At 41.1% G+C, this 23840-nt stretch overlaps 1 protein-coding gene across 1 annotated transcript; it reads right to left on the bottom strand.

Annotated features, from left to right (window-relative positions):
* Window positions 1–3115: 3115 nt before the first annotated feature.
* On the bottom strand, window positions 3116–19701 carry LOC103372343 (hippocampus abundant transcript 1 protein-like). Its single transcript, XM_008301961.1, has 12 exons — window positions 19624–19701; window positions 12390–12488; window positions 10969–11031; window positions 10601–10728; window positions 9705–9819; window positions 8317–8535; window positions 7894–8007; window positions 5841–5912; window positions 5490–5602; window positions 5153–5250; window positions 4511–4674; window positions 3116–3388 (listed from the first exon to the last, which is right to left on the bottom strand). Exons 1-12 carry the CDS (start codon window positions 19699–19701, stop codon window positions 3116–3118), a joined length of 1536 nt encoding a protein of 511 aa, XP_008300183.1.
* Between the last annotated feature and the right edge of the window lie 4139 nt (window positions 19702–23840).

Genomic DNA, 23840 nt, shown 5'->3' with positions numbered 1-23840 from the left:
TGTTGTTTTTCTGCTGGGAACTGCATTTATGACGCTTTATTTAACCCACAGTGGGGAACGTTGCATTGTTACACCAACAAAGGGGGTCGTGCCAACATTTAAGCAGGAAAATAATTTCTTGCGTTGTGTAGTTTTGTTTTTTCTGAGCAATATTGGGCAAAAAAAGTTTTATTTTATCTTCAAATTAAAATGTGATGTAGGGAAAGTGGGCTACTGTAGCTGCTGAGAAAGACCATGTGACAGAATAGAAAGGTCCAAAATCAAAACACCAAATGTATAATGTAATATCCATCCATCCATTATCTATACACCGCTTAATCCTCACTAAGGTTGTAGAGGGCTGGAGTCTATCCCAGCTGACTCAGGGCGAAGGCAGGGATACTATAATATGGATTAATAAAATATTTAAACCATGTTGAGTAATAGTTCTTGTTGAGTTAAATTATATGTGATTATTCTGTCCAATTTGATACTCAGAACAGCTCTAACTGGACTGAAAAGAAAACCAAATAGACTGAATTTCTAACAGAAGCAGCTGAAACTTGCTCCAGAAAGCAGCAGCGGTGGACTCAGGTGAAAATCCCTCGTCACCGCCTCGAGCAGCCGACAGCATGGAGAGGACGAGCCAGCTAATGTATTCAGATCTCCTTTTGGAGCACAGTTACATAAACGCCACTACAGATGCCACGTTTTTCAACAGCAAAACTTTGAGGCCCGCTCGATTCTTATCCATCTCGCAGCACCATCTGCGAAGCATCTGATCGGACCCCAAATTTATTCTGCTGCACAACCTCCGGCCAGATTCACAAGAAACTATCTGCAGCCACAAGAAGAACAAGAAGTCCTGCAGCAGATGGCGTGTTCCTCGCAGAAACACGGACTGAGCCGTTACATAAAGAAACAAAAAGCAGTGTTTTAAATGAGGGGTAAATGTACGGTAACACATTTTTAGCAACCAGGTGGAACGTAAAAGAAAAGAAAAGCATTGTGCAGATGTCAAGTGTTGTTGTACTGCTTTAATTTCCAACAATTGGCTGGTACACGTCCAGACGAGACAACAGACAACGTGTATTTACAGTGAACCCCACGTACATCGCTGTTCTTCACATGTACAGACATCCAATCCATGTACAGGTATTTACACCGTCGAGTCAGTTTCACAACCAACCGAGCAGCCGAGAAGGAAAACGCGCACACACACTAATACCCTCCTCATGATCAAGGTTCAGGGAGTATCTGCTACAAAAAAACTGGAATATTTTAGTTATTAAAAGATAGAAGGAATTGCTAAAAAATGCACATCTGTTTAGGACAAAAAGCAGTTAAATTTTAATTCAGCACCACCAAATTTCATTAAAAAAAAGAGGAGGAAGGGATTAGATTTGTTCTTGTTTGGTGTAAATATGTTAAAAATGTGAGCAAACACAGAATAAGACTAATTACAAGGATACTAGTGTGCATGTAAGTGTACTCAGGTGTAAGTAACAGAAGACGGGGGGAGATTTTGTTAATCCGATTGAACATAAAAAAAAAAAAAGGAGTGTTTAGCTGCACACGAGGACTTGAACGCCTCAAACCAGGCCGCGCCCACATCACGGAGCTACATGAAACCTTTAAATCAACCACGACGAACAGGCCAATCTCACACTTCACTTACATTATATACAAACCATAATATCATTCACATGTACATTTTACATTTTAAGGTCATAAAGCAAATAAGTATGTACACTCTGCGCCAGCGTATGCTCTAAATCTTCTCTAAAGCTCTCGTAAAATATCTCTCTGGTGCTTCAAGTATAAGTTAATTCACAGGAATATCGCTGCTGTCAGGGGAAACACCTCACGCCAGCGATATTTTTCTTGTAAAAACTAAACTTGCAAGACGGTATACTGCAGCCCGGGCCGAAGCTGGGCGATCGGGAGCCACAAGTGTTGTTCATTTTGGAATATTTTTCAATTAAAAAAAAATTATCTGAGCGCACCGACGGCGAGCCAGAGTTGCAGCTGTGAGGATTTCCCGCTGCCAGCAGCCAGCAGCACTTTCATAAAGTGACTTTGATATAAAAATAAAACACGTAAGTGACGGTAGATAAGTAAATCCAGGTTGATTGTGATTTTTAAAAAAACACTATGATCTGAGGTAGAGTGACACTTGGGGACACTGACTGGTAAAATAAAATAAAAACAAAAAAAACACTGAGGTTCTGTTATTCTGCTTGATTTTGGTATTAGTGTCTCATAGATTCAGAGTTGTTGTTTTTTTTGGACCGTGTTCCTCATTCTTGGTCTGATTTGAGATTTAAAAAGAAAAAAAGTTGGACTTCAGGTGGTTGACTCGTCTCTCAGCTCCACACATTCATTCACTGTTAGCATCAATAGCTCTTAGCAAGATACTGTACACTTGAAAAGAATAAAAATCCCCAAAAGAGAGAGAGAAAAAAAACTGTAACTAAAAAAATTATTAAACAACAACACCAACGAAAACAAAACAAAACAAAAAAAAAGAGTATAAATCAACACTGATGTTTTGGCTGCCTTAAATATGTTGCAGACACGTTTCCTTTGTACAGTAATCAAATAAAACACAGCATCGAAATACAGCCTCGAAATGATACAGCTAAAAGGTAAAAACACCTTTTTTCTTGTTTATCACAAAAACAATCCACGACTTCAAGCTTAAAGATGAACGAAAATCCTTCTGTGAAAACCTCAGACAGACTTCTTTTTACTTCGGTGTGATTTTTAAACCCTGCCATTTAAAAAACAAAACGTAGTTGGTCCCGCTTCTCGGTGGTTTTCCTTAAATCGGTGGCGTCCATGTTGGCTCCACCTCCGTCCTCGTCAGGTAAATAATCACCTCGGACTCTTCTGTCCAGTAACGTGATGGCAGCTAGTCGGCAGCTCCTCGCTTCCTCATAAAAGAAGCATCCTTATTGGTCACAAGATGGTACACGTCTGCTCCCCGTCGGTGTTGTTAGTTCCAGCGCCCGGCGACGCAACTGGAGCTCACGCTGTCAATCTTCTGACAATAAAAGTACACTTAGTCCTGCCGCGAGGCGAAGAAAACGTGTTCTGTTAAAAAACGTCAGTCGATCGGAGGACAACGGGCCCGTCAAACGATACTGTCCTGCAGCAGCGGCTCGAAGTCCTCGTCGCTGGCGGCCGGCGGGCTTTCCTCGTCGCTGCCCGGGAGCGGCGTGTTGATGTGGACGCCGGCCAGCGAGGACATGGACTCCTTGCTGTCCGGGTGGGGCTTGTCGCTGAGGGACAGCTGGGAGGAGGAGGACGAGCAGGATGGCTTCTCGGGGATGAAGAGGGCGACGAGGAAGGCGATCACCACGGTGCAGGCTCCCAGCAGGAAGGGAGGACCGGGGATGAGAGCGTGCTGATGGGGGGGAAGGAGAAGAACATCGTTTAGTTGCTTTGCTGAAGGACACAACATGTCAGAGACGTCCAGAAATGTTTCATAGCAGCGGAAAGATTGGCTCAGTGGAAATCTTGAGGTGTCACATCGAAACCAGAAGTTGAGTTTCCGTCATTCTACGTTATTGTCGTATTCGGTCGAGTTGAGACCGATGCCAGTATGAGAGTTTACAGTTAATATTACGAATGTGCACAGACTAATACTGGTAGCTGTTGGCTATTTGAGTGGCCGCTGTTCAAAACAGCTTTAAGAGGAAAGAAGCTGCAGTTTATTTGAGGGAAAAAAAAACTATATCTACCGACATAAACTTAGGACATCTTAAGACATACTCATACATTATAGACACATCCGGAGTTTATTTATGGTTTCAATGCTGAAAATTCTGCTTATGCTTGATTATAATTCATCATCTTATCTTGTAAAATCCCTCGAAAATTACTAATTTACACGTTGGCGGGGAAAAAAACAGCCAAAATGTGTGCATCAAATATCCCCATTTGCACAAATAGTCATTTTACATGCGTGACAGCAACATTTACTGTATTTAAATCTACAAATTGTTTCACAGATGTTTACATATTTAGTTATTCCACTGGGTTTTAACATGTTTTGTCAGGATCCCTATCCCTGGATTTTACAGCGTACAATGTTAAACGCACCAGAGCTGCAGTTTTCCATCTTATTAAACAGCAGCATGCGGTCTTAGCCATTTATTTATCTTTAATCTGGTAAATTTTTGATGTTAATTAGCAAAATAATCATTAACATCCCCAATTCAGATGAAGCCATGAGGTGCCGTCATGAAACCAACAAATAAAAGACGCTGATAGTTTTTATCTACACAGAGAACAGGATGCAATTAACAGAAAACTACGCAATTTAATCTCAGAGGGACGTTGCTGTTGATTTCTAACACTGTAATAAAGATGAGCATGAATCCACAGAGGGCTGTGAGATCACAACTCCACGTTAAAGTCGATCTGAGAAACAAATATCCTGCCGTGACTCAACCCCTCCCCGGTGGTCTGGTGCTATTTTCTAAACTCTGTGAGTGAATGACGTTAATCTGAGAGGATGCCGGACCTCAGTGGGACTGTGCAGAGGCAGCGGGTCGATGTTGTAGTCTCCCTGGATGGGGTCCATGGTGTTGAGCTCGACGTTGAAGAGGAAGAAGATGAATCCGTACAGAGCCGGACCCAGACCGTTGCACAGACCTCTGATCCCTGTGATCATCCCCTGGACCACACCTGCAGGACGAGGACACAGGTGAGACTGTTGAAGACGCAGTGAGATACTCGACCTGCAGCACGTCTATTTCTGTGCCCGGTTGAGTAACACACACAAAGAAATCAATACCAGCACACTGACCGATTGATCTGAGGAGAAAAAGATACAGAAGGAGAGAACAAGAGCAACCCGGTCTCCACGAAGTTACAATCACACACGACTTATAGGTAAATGCAATTAGTGGCCTGCGATGTGGCCGGTTTGAATAAACTAGACTTTGGCTCAGAAGACCAGAGTTCACATCCTGGGATGGACGAGAGATCATCGGTCTCACAATAAATAAGATTGTTTGACACTTTTAGAATGCTAGAGGCTTGGTTAAGGTGGAAGAGGACAATATAAGTACGAAACACTAAGAATGCAGTTCAGTTGCATAGGAAGGTGATTTTTGTGGAGACTGGGTTGACCGGAGAGGACGGAGAAAACATCCTCTGTCACCTTGTTTATCAGGATCAGCAGACTGTGACACCAGAGCAGAGACTGCCGGGAAGGTGATGGAGGACATCGCAGCTACAGCACCAGCCGCCCACATCATCCTGTTCAAAACACACATAAACACGTACCGTTAAAGGTGTACGTGTCGGAAATATGTTTGCAAAAGACAAGCCTATGCCTGCTTCCAGTCACTACTATTACTAGAAGGTGGTTCATGCAGATAAACAGCTGCTCCTGTTTTACCGATTACGAGTAAAAGGACGCAACAACATAATGTAAATAAAAAAAACAAAAGAAAAATTGGCAGTCAAACTTTAGATGGAGGTCACAGTTTCCTCACCATGGCTCTGATCCGAAGCCGTACCAGGCCAGCTGAAGGATCTGGAAGCCCAAACCCAACAGAACTGTGTTTTTATTACCCAGAGTTCTCATCAGCAGAGTGAGGAAGAGAGTCTGAGGAAAAAGAAGAGGAGATATTAACAGGGTCATTTCTATGTAATTCATTGTATTGCAATGAGCTTTAAAAGCAAGAGTCGTGTCCATTTACACTTTTTATTTAAACTATTTTCAGTATATTGTGATAGTAAATCATGTGTTTGGGCTCCGTCGTCACAGTTGCTCGCTTTCAGGCCTAATATTTATCGTTTCTGGCAGTTTGCTATAAACACAGAGGAATAACTTGGTTAGTTACCTGTGCTACGATAGACAGAATGCCCACCACGCCTATAAACACAGCGATGGTTGTGGAGGAGAAGTTTATGACCTGTAAAAGAAAGACAGAAGGGATTATTGTATCATTGTCGTTACTTTCTATGACAACACAACATCGTTTAATGTGTGATATCTGACCAAATGCATAGTTATCTGCAGTTATCTGTATTGATTAAACAATAACTGTGAGCATAGATAAGAGTAGAAATAAGATGGTATCGTCGGCGTAAAAATGAACATCTCAATGGTCAGTTGGAAAATCTGTGGCTTATGTTATATTGCATTATGAATATTTTGCATGTTTAACAAACTCTGCATGATACCAGTTTATCTACATATACAAGAATCTATGGATTTTTCTGCTTGTGGAGGAATCTGTGCAACACCGTTGTTTAGACATGTGCAATATTGTTATTTTACACATCCAGAGGAATCTGTGCATTACCTGAATTTCCACATATAGAAAGATCAGTACTCCTTTTCTTTTTCTTTTTTTTTTTATTAACCTTATCGTAACGTATATATCTGGTAAATAGCAGGGGACCTAATATCGATCTTTGTGGGAAACTTTTATCAGCCCCACCAGTGAAATCTGAACCAGCAAGCAGCAAGTATTGCAATATGAGGAGGTCTAAATTGATTGTTTTAGCAAAAGAATGTGATTTGACCAGCTGACCGGCAATTGTAGGATTTTGAACAGCACAGATAGGCTAATAGTTGTTTACATAGTTGAGCTATTTCCATATTGGGGGGATTTTGACAGTTGAATTGTTGAATTAAAACCTGCATACAAAGTTCCACTGAAGACATCAGTGCATTGTATGTCCATTACATCAGACGACATCTACAATACGTTGGTCCAAGCGCTCATAGTTTGCCATCTTTCATCGGATGTATTCAGGGAAACAGGTGGTATCGACTCACTTCTAGAAAAAGTACTGCTGTCTGAGTGATGCGTATGATACTGGCTGTCTTGTGTTTGTGGCCAGAAATAAACTGTGGAATCATCCATGGCTCGCATCAGCACAGTGTGGGTTGTCTGTCTTCAGACTATTTTTGGCTTTGTCATGTTTACAGTTGTGGGCAGTAGACTGCTCTGTGCTACCCAGAAGCCAGCTCTGACAAAAACTGCAGTTCCTCAGATGGCCACCTGAAGCTCGCTCCAAAAGTGAGTCACCCCCCACAGACCTCCATGTTAACATGACCAACTTTACAGAAGAATAAACATGTTTAATGCCTGATACAAAAAAATGGTTTTGGTCTCTGTAGCTAATGCCCCTGTTCGTGACAGCCATACTGGAGGTGAAGTTTTATATTACTAACTCCACTTCGATTGTAATAAGGTTTAAAGTTATGCCTAATTAAGGCTGCTTTCAGTGGCAGGTGGGTGCCGACACAGGACAGTGGCTCGCCTCAGCTCCACTCGTGTTCCTCTTTGCTTGTTTTTGAGGCAGTCAGCGTCTGCCAAGATTACGTAGTCAATAGCCACCATACTGAGCTTTAAAACTGCACTTATGGATAACATCGAGGAGAATTCATCCATCTTTAGGTGCAGTAGTGCTTCTACTAGTCAACATCCCTGAACACGCTGTGGGAGTTTCTATATGAAGTAAGAGGAAAATAAAGTTTTGTTGTCGGGACGTCATTGGGCTTTAAAAAGTCACCCTCCACTATGATACATGAGCCATTTTTGCTCTGGATACTTTGCATCTTAATTGTGATGCCCAACTTACCCAATTATGAATAAACAAAAAGATATATTACTAACATACGAAAGAAAATGCATTGTCCATTAGCTGTAGTACCTGGCTGCTCCACCAGGTGGAGCCTCTATCTCTTGACTGAGATGGAAGACTGAGGTTTGATTGTGTTCAACACGACAGCGACTAGCAGTTTTGTGTTGGCAAACAGAGATCAAGTCGGGGTTTAAGCTAGCAATGGGGACCATGACAAAGACTTCTGTGGTGCTTAATGACTTCAGACCAGAGCTTCTGATGATCACTTAAATACTGATTGATGGCAGTGTGTCTCACCTGTCGCAGGTAGAGGAAGAAGCTGGAGTACTGTCCGGCCTCAGGCAGGTACGACAGGAACACGGTGATGCAGATCAGTAAGACTGTGGAGTCCTGACCAACCTTCCTCAGAGACTGTAGGACAAAGAGAAAAGAAATACGACACAGGACGATCAGTTAGCCTTCGATTAACACCTGGGACAAAGCGTGAACGTCACAGTCGGTGAAGCACAGCTGACTCCTATCCACTGTCTCAGGCGCTTACATAACTGTACTCCTATAGCGTTGTTAAATTATTAAATTGATGTTACTGCACTTGAGGAACACTGAGGTCTCCACTCTACATACTGTGTCCAAAAACAGAGAAGAAAATCAAATAAAAGACTTCCTGCAACTAGAAAAGAAAACATAATAGTCAGCTTGTGTAAATTATGGGTTACTGACAGCAAAGGGGTCGGCCTGCTCCCAGGATATCGGCGCCCCCCAGGTGTTGAGCCTCATCTTGTCCGGCAGCGACTCGGGAACAGCCAGCAGGATGAAGCAGATGTCGGCCAGAGCGATCAGCGTGGCCACCAGAACCACCAGGTTGTCTCCGTACCAAGCCGACAGGTAGGCGCCGATGGCCGGACTCGTCACCAGGCTGGCCGCGAAGGTGGCCGAAACCTGGAGGACGGAACGGATGAATGTCAGAAGGTGGAAAACACAGTATATGAAGAATTTTGATTCCCCAGGCTTTACATCATATCTGATAAAGCGCAGAAAGCTGGAACATCTGATCTCCTGCAGTGTCGGCGTGGAGGTTTTTCTAAAGGAAGCACAGCTGTTTTTGGAAAGAAACGCACATATGAGGGTTTACTGTCCAGATATTTTCCCATTCTGATCCGATGTCTGTGCTCTAATTAAGCTGAACTGTCACTTTCTTTTATTCTAAGGTTGCAGATTCATTGTCAGCCATTTAACTCCACCATCCACTCATCTGTCTGTCTGACAGCATGACTTCATCCAGTGTTTAATCTATTTAATGTTAAACACTAATGTTGGTCATTACAAGTTCTAGCAGTACATGCTCTGTCTTGGCTTCATTGGGTTTTTCTCGTCAAAACACCAGATCTTCCATCATGATACAACAGTTCTTGCAGATTTTTTTCATATTTACATCAATAAAAACAGCTGTGGACAGAAGAGTTGTTTTTGCTCCCAAGTGACAAACTTCAGGCTGAAATATGAAGTGCAAAAAATATGCAGTTTCTCAAATGTCCACTAGAGGCTGACTCCAAAACCGAGTCAATCCCCATTGACCTCAGTGTGAAAATGTCCAACTTTACAGCAGAAATAAACATAAACAACCAGGTAGAAACGACTTGGTTTTGGTCTCCATAGCTAGTATGTTAGGTCATGATTACTGTGCGAGGAGTAGATTTTTACAAAACTGATCTGTTTAAATTGTGATAAGGCTTAAAGTTATGCATAATTAAGTGTGAGGCCACTTTAAATGACGGATGGATGCTGCAATAAAACAGTCCATAACCCAAAATCCAGGGCTAAAAAAAGAAAAAGTGCTAGAAACTGCAGTTCCTCAGATGTCCACTTGCCTCATAGACCTGTATTTTAAAATGTCCAACTTTACAGCAGAATGAACTCGTTTACAGCCTGGTTCAAAAAACTGTTTTGGTCTCCGTAGCGAACGTCTTGTTGATGACAACCACAAAGGAGGTCGACGTTTATGTAACTCATCTGTTTAAAGTTCTGTATAATTAATCCGAGGCTGAGTTAATTGTCTTGACGACATGCACGTTGAATTTAGGAACAACACGTCAAGCAGGAGCTCTTACCAGACCGTACGCTGTACTCCTCTCCCTTTCGTCCGTCACATCGGCGACGTAGGCGAAGATGACCGAGAAGGTGACGGAAAAAGCTCCGGACATGGAGATCATGGCGAAGTACCACCTGCAGGACGAGCAGGAGAGATAAATTAGCTTCAGCTCCGGTTTCCTCCAACCGTCCTGTGAACGACTAAAAGTCTTCTCAAGCGGAGGATTCGTGGAAAGATCCATCACTTGGGTGGGGTTTGATCCAGCGATATACAACCACACAATCTCAAACAGCAGAAAAACATGTAGAAAGCTTGATATAAATACAATAAATATGAAGAAATTATCATAGGAGCCTTCAGCGTTTTTAGGGAAATATTTCCAGAATAGTCTGAGCTATCCACATCTTCCAACATATAATACCTGCAGGTTTTTTATGCTCGCCTAGTATTATGAAATTGTTGTGTTTTTACATGTATTTTACCATAAAATGCAGCAGAAATATCTTTTCATAACTGGGAAATTGTTGGTGGGAAACTGTAGGACTGCAGGGAAAATGTGCCAAATGGAAATAACTTGTCATTATTTTATTTACTGTGTTAAAACCAGGCAGATGTTTGATCTGTCAGTATGTAAGAAAAGACGTAACCAGCACAACTACAAAGCTCCGGTTTCACTCTGACTTGTAATAATATATTAATATGATGATGGGTTCAGGCTTGATTCAAACAAATTAGTTTTAAATTCAAGATTAGTCTTTCCTGTAGACACTTAAGTGAACAGACAAGCAGCTGGCTGGTTGGAAAAGGTCAAGGTGTGCAGTTTTTTGTGTGCGCTACAATAAATACAGTTCAACCGAGAAAGTGCTCAGAAAGGGTTTTAACTCCTCAACTTCTAAAAAGAGAACTTGTTCCTACCAGGGGCTGAGCCTCATCAGAGGAATCGGAGCGCAGGTGAAGAAGACGGTGACCAACAGGAAGGACCGCCGGCCCCAGACGTCCGACAACGCACCAATCAGAGGAGCCGACATGAAGGACAGCAGACCCTGGACAGGAAGAGGCGGAGTCAGGGACAAACAGAGCATATATATTTATATTCTTAACTATATCTACAAATGACCCTGATTATGTTGTAGTGACATAACAGGGGAAAGGATCCAGTGTTTCTGAAGATCTTCAAAATCATTTTGAATCCCTCATTTCATGGAGTTACAATCATAAATAACTGGTTAAATCTGTTAATGTCCACAGTACAAGTCGGACACTTGATCAGCGGAGGTTCTTACCTTCACTCCCTGAATGAGTCCATTCATCAGGAACGTGTGCTGGGGAAACGTTTCATGTAAAACCTGCAAGAAAATGAAAGCAAACATGAATCAAACCCTCACTTAAGAAGTATAAGGAGTCTAACTATATATCTTGCACAACGTGAACTAAGCAGCCAAAAAAAACAAAAAAACAAATGTCTCTCAGTCCACAGACTAAAAGTTATTTATCTGTTCAACAAGACAGAAACTAGGGCTGAACAACTGAATTTTAAACAATTCAATTAGCAAATTAGCAAAGGTCCCAGTGTAGGATAGATGTTAGGACGCAGGCTTCTAATATATCTCATGTGCTAATGTGGCTCCTTTGCATGTTTCAAACTTATTACACTGAAAATTAAACTGAAACTTGACTTCAAAAAAAGTTTAATTACAAAAATCAAATTGCAATATTGGTCACACGTTTTTCCAAATCGTTCCGCCTTAATTCAAACCACCTGTTTTGTTCCACGAGATCCAAATTGTTCATTTTCCTCTTTAACATACACAATATTTTTGCAAAAAATAAATTTAAAAAAGCAGCAACATACACATTACGTAACTGTAAATCTCTCCAGTCACATTCAAAAGACAATATTCTTTTATTAAATCTAGTCTTATAAAGTTAAGCCACATTTCTACAAGTCCATGAAGAGCAACTTAACTTCAACAACACTTTCCATCTTTGTTTTAATCAGTTTTATGACATTTCATTTCAAATCACAATTCCAAATTCCCCTTTTTAACATTAGAGCAGCAATAGAGATGTTTTATTGTCTAAAGAACAGAGTTACTGGAGGTTTTCTAGTCAAAGGAAATCACCTGGTGTTGTAATGAACTCTAGAGACCAGAACCAGAATCTGTCACAATGAAAAAATGACTTTTGTCTGAAAACAATAAACAAAACGATGGTTTAAATCAAGAAATATTAATTCAAACTCAAAGTCGGTTTCATCGGCAAGTAGGTTTTCACACACAACGCCGTTAAAGTGGTGATTTGGTGCATCACGGTAAATGGTGACGACTGGAGAAGGTTTAAACAGGTATGGTTCAATCAGGTGACAGCAAGTGTGGCAAATCCAGGGAATTTAAAGTGATTAAAAAAAGCTAAACAAACATTTACAGTGTGCAGGAATGTTCAGATCAGCGTAGAATTTGCTGCAAACAACTTGAGCTGTGCAAAAAGCTGTAAGTTAATGTAACACGTTGGGTCTGATAATAGACTTAAGTCACTTTTATTGGTTCATGTTCATGTTCAGACTGACTTCTCTTATAAAGCTGAGTTGGAGATAAGAGCTGACACTAAACGCTGCTGCGTATTCAGCTGGAGTGACGTTACAGATCTCGTCATCTTTCCTCCACGTTGGGATATTCTGCGCTAGAACAGTCGCGGCGCTACTCACGGTTAGCATGGGCGTGGTGAGCAGACCCCAGGCGAAGAACTCCAGGAAGATCACCACCACTGCGTGGTAAACGCTGGGCCTGCCGATCCCCTGCTGGAGCTGGAGGAGCAAAGAAAACACACATTTTACAATCACAGTCATGACGGGACGATTGAAGGTTGAAGGGAAACTCCGTCAGATTCACACACGAGGAATCAATTCATCAAAAACCTGACTGACGCCATCAACTTGGTCTGTGTTTGGACTTAGAAACTACACTTTCTAAAGCTGGATTTTAATATGTGATGAATAATAAATATTAAACAACCATTAAATAAACACGTATTGACGTGTAATATGCATGTAGGTACAACAACTCGGTTTTATTTTGGGTAAAACCAACACTAGAACGTCCTATTTAGCTCTTTTTAAAGCAATTTTTGGCCAAACTTTATCTGAGAGCTGCTGCAGGAACCGAGTGGAGACCAGAAGCTTCCACGTGCACAGCTACAACCTGCCTGCGAGGCGTTTAAGGACCACCTGTAAACTGTAATGTCTATTGATAAACAGATGTGAGGAGTTTTGGGTTCAGTTCGTTTATATTCTGCACAGAGTTCGACCTCATGTTGAGTTTTATTTTGATGCAAAGACTTGTATGTAAAGTGAAAGCAGCCCTTCCTGGTTACTGGAAGTTACCGTTGTGTTTGCCAACATTGGGTAACCTCAAAGTGTAATTGTACTTTTTGTTGTCAGGAGGCATGAAAAGCCAAATATAGTCATCGCTGCTAAGGCTCAAACCAACTCAGACTCTATCCAAGACTACACAAATGCAAAAAGTAATGTAATGATTGAATTTATTTCGTTGTGTTCCCGATGAAACAAACTCATTTTCTGACACCGTTGAGTTTCGGCTGATTAAATCACAGCGAGTATTAAAACTGGAGCGCCCAACATGCCCGACTACCAGCCTACTGACACAGATACACAGGATTTATGTGGCGAAATGGACCATTTTCTATCTTTAGTTTGACTAACAGCAGGTTCCACTAACACAGATTTAGACTACTTAGATAATGAGTTACTCTTTGCCGCTCTTCCGCGCCATTAATTTCCACATCGGCGGCGGCAGCGGTATTAAGGGAACATCATTACAGGGGCTCGGATTTACTTCACCTTTGATACTTGACACGGTTTCGTTTTTTCTTGATTAACATCATTCAGAATGAAGTGTCTCCTCCTACAAGCCCAAAAGGAACAAGAACAGCAAGTGATGGATTCTTTATTGTTTGGTCGACTGTGGTCATGATTGGTGGTAAACTTAAGAGTCAACAGGCAGGATTTGAGTTATTAACATCGATTAATTTAGCACGTAAACTCCTCCAGGCTGGTTTTTGTCATGTTCATTGGGAAAATAAACCCTGACTTCAGTCAATAAACGCTTCGGAAGTCAAAATGAACAAACCCGGGATTTATGGATCAGAGACTCTTGGGAGGATTTTACAATACAACAAGCCTCTGTGTTTCTATCACCAGGTCGTAGTAGGATCTGAAAAAAAGGGACATCTTTTACTTCTACCGAACCTAAACTGTCCATTACAGTTTGGTTTCAACAGATTATCTTTAGTCACTCGGTGGTTTTAATGATGGATAAATGTTAAAAGGTTCTCTTTGTTTGGTTCGACATGTAAACAATTAAACATTAGGCATGTTGTCTTATTTGAAATTTTGACACCAGTATTTCAAGTTTTGCTGCGAATGTACAGATCTGTGACAAAACCCAACATCAGGTGTCTTTGTATGTGTTTAATGGGTCACAATTTTTATGTATTTTTTTTATCAAACCTTGTAGTTCCCTAGAAATGTTTCATTGCTGGATGAAGTTGATCACTTAGAACAAGTTTGTATTGATCTGCCACCAGATGTCCAAGAGAGAATGGGGATGTTTTTCAAATCCAACTCATGAACTACCCTCATAATCAGTCTTTTTATTGATTTACTACTGTCTTTAGAACTGTTTCTATGTAGTTTAGTCTATTTCATGTACCACTGCTTCTTTAATCCCTGTCTTTTTGAGTCAGACATGATGTTGGGGTTATTGTTTTATTACATTTCTGTCCTTTGTCACCTGTTTGTATATCGATTCCAGATATTGTTTGTCAGTCTCCTTGGTTGCTAAACAAAATGAAAACAATCACTGCTGGTATTGAACCTGTTCTAAAAAAGTCTCAACTTTAAACAGGAATGAACCACAACAATACGGCATCCACTATTTTCTGGCATTAACCAGACCAAACAAGAACCAACGGAAAACCCATTCAGGCCGGGTCTCGTTCACTGGAAGAACTTTGTTTACGGCCGACTTGTGTGAATGGTAAAGTACAAACTGAGAACACAGCATCCGGAGCAGAATACTAATTCTGAGCAGGGCCTCCCTTTGCTCTCAAGCAGCCTCAGTTCTCGGTGTCATGGATTCATCACCGCGCTGGAAACATTCCTTTCAAGTTCGGACTTTCAGCGGAGGCCACTGCAGCAGCAGATTGGCCGTTATGTTCCCAAAATGTGCCAGAAAAAACATCCTGACACCATTACATTAACAGCATCAGCAGCCTGGACTGTTGAAACTAAAACAGGTTGGCTCATGGATTCAGGATTCTGACCCGTTATCTGAAGCCTCCCAAGAAATGTAGACTCAACAGAGCCGTTTCTGAAGACGTCCTACGAATATAAGGAGGCATCAACATCCATTGATATTCATGAGAAAAATTAGATCCGAGAAACATTTTCAGCTCCTACTTTGCTGAATTTTATTTTTTTTTTTTTGCTAATAATTAGGTTCAATTGTTCTCAAGTGTTTGTCTTGGTGTCTATCTTGTTTGGAGAAAAATGCTGGAATGGTACCAAAACAGCAAACTGGACGGAAGACGATGGAAGTCTTTTCTCATGACCGGTCCTGAGATGTTGGGATGTGATTTCCATCTTCTGGTTTGGGGACTGGCAACTATTTATTCTTTATTTTTGCTTTGACCATGTTGTGGCACCAGAGTTGAAATACTTTTGGCCCTTCTGAAGTCTTTTCCTGAGAACGTTTGAGCCACCTGGCCTCCAACTCCTTGGAGTTTGTTCCTTCAGCTTCCTCGGATGTTGCAAAATCCACAATCTGTTCACTAAACTGTGGTCGAGCCACAACACAACACAACACAAAACGAGAAGTGTTGGTGAACCTCACATTTCTGTTCCTGGCTCAGATTAGAAGAACCAGTCGTGATCTTCTGCTGTTGTAGTCCATCCACCTCAAAGTTGAGAACCTGAGTTTGAGTTAGTTTTCCATCAGCTCCAACCAGTCTGGCTGTTCTCCTGGATGGATTTTGGTTTCTGCACCATTCTGAGTGAACTCTAGAGACTGTTGTGGTAAAAATCCAAGAGATCAGCAGTTTGAGAAACACTCAAACCAGCCATCACGCCACAGTGAAAGTTACCGAGATCCCATTTCTTGATCTGTTCTGATGTTTAGTAGGAACATTAATCAGCGTTAAGAAACTGCAGGAGTTTTTATATTCCACTGCAGACATGTCATTGTTCGTCCATCTTAAGCTTCACACAAAAGCCCAACAACAATCCAATCATTTAGCTGTTCTTATGGCTGACGCATACGGGACCAGACCTTATTACAATGCCTCAACCAGATGCCCCACTCAAAGGGTCAAAAGTCGGCCATCAGAAACAAGATATAGTTGTATTAATATTTAGGGGAATAACGATGCATAGTTTGAGATTGTCTATACTGGAAACCACAATGAACTACATTCTTACACAACTAAACTGCATTCCCAAATACATCTTGAAGGCAACATATTCTTGCCTTGAAATAAGCAGAATTTGTGACCCGTGAAGTGGCGGTATAGTTGTCTACTTCCACCTTTCCGAGTCTTGCCAACAGTGAAGCCAAACAGGAAATTCTCTCCTCAAGGATTCATCCTCTGGGGAGACCAAATATCCACAGTACATTCTACTGAAATTCAAAAAGTTGGAAAGACGTCAGCTGGCAGGGCAAAAAATCTGATTAAAATGTTTCAGCATTTCAAGATTCTTTATACTCAAGGCGCCAAAAAACAACATCCACTGAAGGATTTAACTGTCGATTCGTGCAACAAAAGTTACTTGAAAACAGGGTTGAAAACGTCACTGGCAACACCCAACGTTTCACCAAGTCAACGATGAGCCAACAGACAAACACCTCGTCTTTGGTAAGTTATTGAAAAGAACTACAGAATCCTTCATTAAAGCTGCCAGTACTCTGTTGTTGGACTTAGATTTAACAACAGATTATCGAGCAGCCATGCAGATAAATGATAACACAACACAGGGCAACACCAGGTTACACAAGGAGCATGGTAGTTGTCTTTATTGATAGCTAGCACACGACTAAGACGCCCGAAAGCTAAATACGAGACATTAAGCAACATATGTGCAACTCTTTATCCTAAAGGTTGATTGTTAATTTCAATAATTGAGAGATTATTCGACTATCAAAACAGTTACGAGTGGCGCCCTGACTTTACACTGGAGAAAATAAATAAAATATATATGCAAACTATAAACGTCAGGACGCGTTAATGGGCACATGGCACAAGCAGCGCGCCAAGAAAACCAGCTGAAATGCTTTTTATGTAGAAATGGTGTTAAGACGACACTAAAACTACATTTTCTTTCTACACTATACGATGCCTGACTGTGAGAAATACGCTAGCACCAGAAATTCAAAATACATCGTCTGTAAAATAGGATTAAGACCAGAAACTGTCTGAACAAACCGTCAGCGAGTGAGATTGTGAATCTGACATTTGACACCAGCTTCCTGTACTCGACGGCGTCCTGTACTCTGTGTTCTCGACACATCTTTGTCAGCATCACAAAAACAGGTTCAGCATTCAGTCCTACATGCAAAAAGCATCTCTCAAAAACTTGCACTACGAAGCACATGAACCTCATATTTCTGTATTATATCACAACGTATAACCACTCACCTGTACTCTACTCGGCGCTGCGTCGCTGCTGTGTATTTATAGATTCACTGCAGATATTCAGAGCAAACGAGGAGGAAATGCTCGTTTTCTGGATGCATGTACTCTGTTTCTATCATTTTTGCATTACCGATGTAAAGCACAACACCAAGTACTGCGATTGTACACGCAGCGTTTTAAGGAGGATTTTCTAGCTGTAACCTTTCTCGTTATAAAAACTAAAACACATCAAATGAGTCTGCTAAGGTTGAGCGTGGCTGTTGTACCGTTACCTACTTCAACACCCTTCTATAGTGAGTTTTATTACAGCTGTTGGCTAATTACAACGTTCTCAATAATGCAGGGACTCATGCAGAGAATAAAACCAGACTGTAGCCAACTCACAAAACTAATTTTTTTTGGAAATCATCGAATATTCCTCGGAGTCCAGTTAAATTCAACGTTTGCCTAAAGCAGGACGTCGATAAGTGAAGGAGGCCACCAAGGCGCCTATGACTCTTCTGAAGAAATTAGTTTTCATGGTGACGTGGGAAGAATATTTTGCTGTAAATTCTTGTCAAAAAAGCCAAATTTAATTGACCATGATTCGAAACAAGTCACCGAATATTCCTTGGAGTCCAAATGAATCCATCATTCAGAAATAGAAAAAAACATGAAAGCTGTCCTCAAAAACTGAGACGAGACGAGTGAAGGAGGCCACCAATCACTGCTCTGATGAATTAGTTTTTATGACATTAAAGAATATATTCTTGTAATTTCTTGTCAAAAAAAGCCAAATTTTATTGACCGTTATGCAATGTTGAAAAGCAGTAAAAGGAGTAAACACTGTGTACAAACCACTCATCTACAGCGACACCTTAGATTATTTTCATTACTGCCTATTTTCATTATTATTCTGTTCAGCAAATTGTGAAAAATCTTCATCACAACAGCCCAGATGTGAAGGCGACGTCTTCAGATGGCTGCTTTTGGCCTCAAAATGGCAAAAACAAGAACAAGAAAAGCCACTAAGGGACACACGACAGATAAATGCTGCGAGTCATCACACCGTATTTGATATTTCACAACATTAAGGTCATTTTTAATTTCTGCTTTCCCTGACATTTTAAATTGTGAGATCCCCTGCGTGCGGCGAGACGCCGTGGCTGTTGTTGATGTTAAAATGGACGCTGTCGGAGGCTGTGCGGTGTGGAAGCTGCAGTCTCCGGGTGGATTTCAGGCCGTTATGTAACAGATAATGGATCCATCCTGAGCACATCGGCTAAGCTGAGCCGTGAGAGCGTCTGAGGGCCACGCTGTCTCCATTACAACACCTACAGCCATTTTAGACCAGACCGGCTCCTCGGCTCTCACCTGGAACATTTACATTCTGTTTCTCATCTCCGTGACACTCGCGCCAACAGCAACAATAAGATCTGGGCTGTTTTATGCAGCGTTGCTCGTTTACTGACGGGATTTTTGTGCTGTTTTGCTTTGAAAGATGGCAAAAAACATATAGTTGTAAAGCAGCAGTGACGAGGCGACGTCATGTTATAATGCTGGTTATGTCACACGCATACTGAACCTTTCATTTCATTCATTTTAAACACAAACTGACGCTAACGAATGGATGTTTTGGTGCTGAACTGGATTCTACGTGAATTTATGAACGTTACCAGCAAGCAGGAGCACTTGGTTCTCTGAAGGTTCCCTGAAGGTATTCTGGGTTTCTGTGCTGTGTTTACGAATGTACTAATTTCAACGTAAACTAACCATAAAGGAACCTTCAGGGAATGTTCCCTAAAGGTTCCCTGAACATTTACAGTTCTCTGTGCTGTATTTACAAATAAACTGCTAATTCCATACAACATTCCACATAAACTAACCCTAATGGAACCTTTAGGGAACGTTCCCTACAGGTTCCCTGTTTTCTGCCCACTATTTACAAATAAACTGTTAATTCCATATAAAATTCCACATATACCAACCATAATGGAACCACCAGGGAACGTTCCCTAAAGGTTCCTTGAAGGTTCCCTGATGGTTTCTTGTTTTCTGCACCGTATTTACAAATAATCTGCTAATTCCCAATAAAATGCAACCTAAAACCAACCATAAAGGAACCTGCAGGGAGCGTTCTCTCAACGTTCCCTCAATGTTCTGTTGGTTCCCAGCATCTTAAACCACCCGAATGAAAGCAGCACGTCGATAAAGCGGCATTAAATATGAATTAAAATGGCGGGCCGTCCACCCACCGCAGCTCCGTCCTTCATGATGATCTTCTTGACCAGAACCACCCGGCCCGGGGCGGCCGCCGGCGGCTCGCCTGCCATCTCCTCGCACCTGCCGCGCGTCACGAAGCATCCATGCCGCGTAGATATCCGCGGTTCTCCGGGTGCTTCCAGGATTCCTCCTTAAGTAGCCCCGAAGAGGCTAAAAACCGAGCTAACGGTTGATAAAACAGAAACCGCGACCGGTAAATATCCTCAACGTCTCCCGGTAAGATCCGCCGTCAGGTCCAGCAGCGGAGAGAGGAGACGGTCAAGCTGGCAGGAAGCAGGGGCGCACTTCCGGTGTGAGTTTTCAAAGTAAAACCATCTTTTACATTTTTATTTTTATTTTGTATTTTTATTGCGCTTCTCATACAAATGCAATGCAACACAGAGTGCTTTTACAAAAATAAAAATGCAAAACAATTAAATAAATAAATTCATCAAACTGAAGACCTGCCCTTTTAGTCAGGCTTTTGATTCATTTGTTAGATTTTTTTTTATTTTTATTTACTACTCTTCTTTTATTGAGCTTTCTGTTTATTTGCCTATTAACATATTTTTGTCTTTTTATTGTACTTTTTACTACTAAAAAATATAATTTCTTATTCTGGTTTTTTTTTTTTTTTTTTTTTTTTTTAACATTTTGACTTTATTTTTGTCTTTCTCCATTTGAATAAACTTAATGAAACACTGAAAGCCAAAAGAAAAAAATCAAACATTACTGGATCACTTCACTATAGTCTATTAACTCAAATGAGTTAATCTGTTATTTCTGATGGTAGCTTTAACAATTATTTTGAAAGTCACATTGTTCTACTTCCCCTCACATCAGCGGAACTTGACGCTCAGCTTGACTGCTGGTCCGGTTCAGTCCAGTAAAGGTTTTTAAAGACCTGGACCCGGTGTGAGCCAGACTGGGGCGGGTCAAAGCAGGTGCAGAACCCAGAACCAGACTGGGAGCGTTTTATTTCAACCATTGCGACAGGAATTACAAAAAATAACAGACTGGCAGGAAGAAAAATGAATCTGACAGCATCCTGATGGAGCAGCTCGACTGTCAAGTTACACGGAAACAACAACAGCATCCTGCCTTCACAATTAAAGTGGTTAATTCAAAACATATATTAAAACACTGGAGAATAAGATTTAATTTTACATTTACAATTAATAACCCGCGTAAATACATTATTTATTTTAATTAATGTGTTTTCAATCAGCCTTACAAATCACATTTACGAATTGAGAACCGTGTGCATTATTTTGAAACCGAAGCTGCATCTGACGGTGGCAGACGGCGGTGGACGGATGACAAATCACGTGTCAGTAGCTGTGGTTGGCGACTGTGTGCATGAATAAAACATGATTAAAAAAAAAAAAAGAGTGGTGACGGTGGGAAACGTGACAACTTACATCATCAATCAGGACAGAGTCAGACGACGTTTTATTTTGGATTCCTGTCAGATTTCAGCTTCCACTACCAAGATAATCAGAGTTATGAGGAGGATGTCATTCTTGCTTCCTCTGGGGGTCGCTCAGAGGAGGCGGGAGTCTGGATCTCGTCCATGTTCGACCTTTTCAGCGCCACAATTCACCCAGTAACAAGGATAATAACAAAGATGGGCAGACGAAGGCCGACATAAGGGAATGGGATGTGAGACGGTGTCAGCAGAGATGAAGGCAGCGTTTGTGTTTATCGACGCTACGCGAAGCCAGCTGGAAAACAAAATGCATCTCAGAGCTTCCACCACTTAAAAGCAATCGATTTTTCCATTTCCTTCAGCACATAAAAACACATCAGACATCTGAACCTCTGGGTGTGTTCCCACTGCCACAAGTGGCATTTTCAGGGAAGAAAAAACAATCTGAAGTAGATGCTTCGAAGTTCGATTAAACGCAGAGGGGACAATGTGCATCAAAAATTTGCATTACAGGACAACATAGCAAACCTCCATTGTTGTGTTTTCTACGTAGAACTAGGGTCAGTCATACAAAGCAGGTTCAACATATCAAGGGTTTCTTTACGTCATCTGGTTTCACTAAACTGAACTACCGCAGTCGAGATAAGTTGAGCTAGTTAGGTCAACCAGAGGTCAAATTATTGGGGCACAAGTAGATCTGATTATAAATACATATTCTGTCAGATGAACGTGTTGCTTAGATGTATTCTTCTTACATCTAGTTTCAGCTCAAACAGTCGAAACGCAATTTAAAAAAATGAACATAAAAGCACAGTTCAAAGTGTAAAAGGCTACAACGACATGTGTGCAGCTTTGGATATTTCTCACAAGTAGAACAAACTACAATCCTGAACCAACATGAGGAGTTTAAAACGGGAAAATGTCACGGTTTGGGTTCAAATGCGACTCTTCTGCTACCTGAAACGTCGCCTCCATTTTTTTTGGTTACCATGGTGACAAATCCTGCCTCATCTAACATATGATTGGCTGACTGAAAAGGAGCAAAGTAAATGGTAAAGACTGATAATCTAGCAGAAAAATACCCCAAACCAATTAAGAATGCAGTTTATCCATTAACTCAAATGTGCAGTTTTAAGGGGGTTGGGATAAGCAACATAAATGGTTGTTAATGTTGGAGGATTTGTACTTTAAATATTTGGTACTATACTATTTGTTATTTGCAGAGGACAGTTTTCAGGCACAGTGTTCACTGTAATGTCACGAGAGTCTGACAGATATTGGATTTTTGTGTCCAATATGAACATATCGACGGATATTTTTCATATATATGTGTATTAGAATTACTTTAAAGAGGGAAAATGATGAGTCATTGTGTATTAAATGTATTATTATGTGGGTAGTTTGCAATTTACTGTTAGGACTCTGCACCACCGCCTGCTCTGCTACATGTGCTGCACACTGACTGTTGTCAATAACAGAGTAAGAGTGCCCTCTGCTGGACAAATTACATAACGGCACCAATTCTAAATGACTAGAAACATCTTTTTTCTGCATTTTGTTCTGTAAAATATCAATTCACTTCATTGGAACCAAAACCCCTTCGACAGGCCGAGGCAGATGTTGGTGACGCATCGTGTGACAGTCTGTTGAAAGACTGTTGATGGATGCAGATGTTTGTTGTGATGTTTCTGCAGCTGTCCACAAACTCCTGGTCTAAGCTGACCACATGCTATCAGGAACATTTTTACATTAGTTGGCGAAAAGTTAAGAAAATGTTTTTGCTCTCAAGCAGAGAAAAGAATCAAATGCAATCCTACACAATCCAATGTCCACTCATGGTCTTCATTTCACCTGTGTGGATTCTCAGTCATCCACCTCATATTAATCCAAGGAGCTTCAGTAGAAAGCAACCGGACTTCTTGTTTAAGTTCTTTCACATCTGAAACTTCCCATCAGTCCGTTAGAATTGAAGACGCTTCTTGGATGAGAGCTGAAACGTCTTCGAGAACCTAAAGGAGAAGCCCAGTAGCTGTTTGCTGAATCTCCCAGGATTCACTTTACCTTTAGTTTGAACTCACATTTGCACATAAACTTGCTCAGAATCAGGAGATCCTTAGAAAACTCTGGGATGTTTAAGGAACCCTGCTTGCTTCTGGGATGAACCTTTACCAGGTAAGACCAGAGAACAGGTTGCAGGAAGAATCTCATTAAATGTAATTCAGCACAATCAGCTGGGTGAGGACTAACACGGCTTCAGTTTAGTTTGAAAATCATAATATTGGCACCATAGAAAGAATCTAATTAATACTTATAAAAACACACAGAGGGAATATTTTGGGTTTTAGTTTTCTGGGATTAAATTATGAACCTCTTTTGAACAACATTTAGAGACTGGTTTTGTCTATTTGTGCTACTTGTGATGAATCGATGCAGATGAGTCCCAACACTGACATCAATGTAAAGGAAATGATCTAATACTGAACAGTACATGTCATCTAGTCTTTTCTCTTGTGTTTGAGTGTTATAAAATGCACAACAGGAATGGTAGTCCCTCCGATTGGAACCAGAAACCCTACAAAATGGATCGTTCTGATGGGGTGGTCATGTTGGATGGTCACGGTGAGGAACCCAGAAAGGTTCCTCTACAGGCTCTTCTACATTTGAGGCTGAATCCTGCAGGTAAAGTATAAAGAATATAAACCCTAATGGTTAAAATCAATGATAAACAACAGAAAAGCACGAAAGCCTGTTGAGTTAAATGTCGTCACTGCTGTGAAACTG

Source organism: Stegastes partitus, unplaced genomic scaffold (assembly GCF_000690725.1).
Source record: "Stegastes partitus isolate 25-593 unplaced genomic scaffold, Stegastes_partitus-1.0.2 Scaffold1738, whole genome shotgun sequence".
Classification (NCBI taxonomy): domain Eukaryota; kingdom Metazoa; phylum Chordata; class Actinopteri; family Pomacentridae; genus Stegastes; species Stegastes partitus.
Note: the sequence above shows the minus strand (reverse complement) of the source record. Positions and strands in the feature narration are given on the sequence as shown.

Bases quoted from the DNA above. Each gene is read 5' to 3' on its own strand.
- LOC103372343 (XM_008301961.1), bottom strand. From the start codon at position 19,701: ATGGCAGGCGAGCCGCCGGCGGCCGCCCCGGGCCGGGTGGTTCTGGTC. The intron at 12,489-19,623 runs GTGGGTGGACGG...TTGCTCCTCCAG, and splicing joins TCATGAAGGACGGAGCTGCG to CTCCAGCAGGGGATCGGCAG. The intron at 9,820-10,600 runs GTAGGAACAAGT...CTCGTCCTGCAG, and splicing joins CTGATGAGGCTCAGCCCCTG to GTGGTACTTCGCCATGATCT.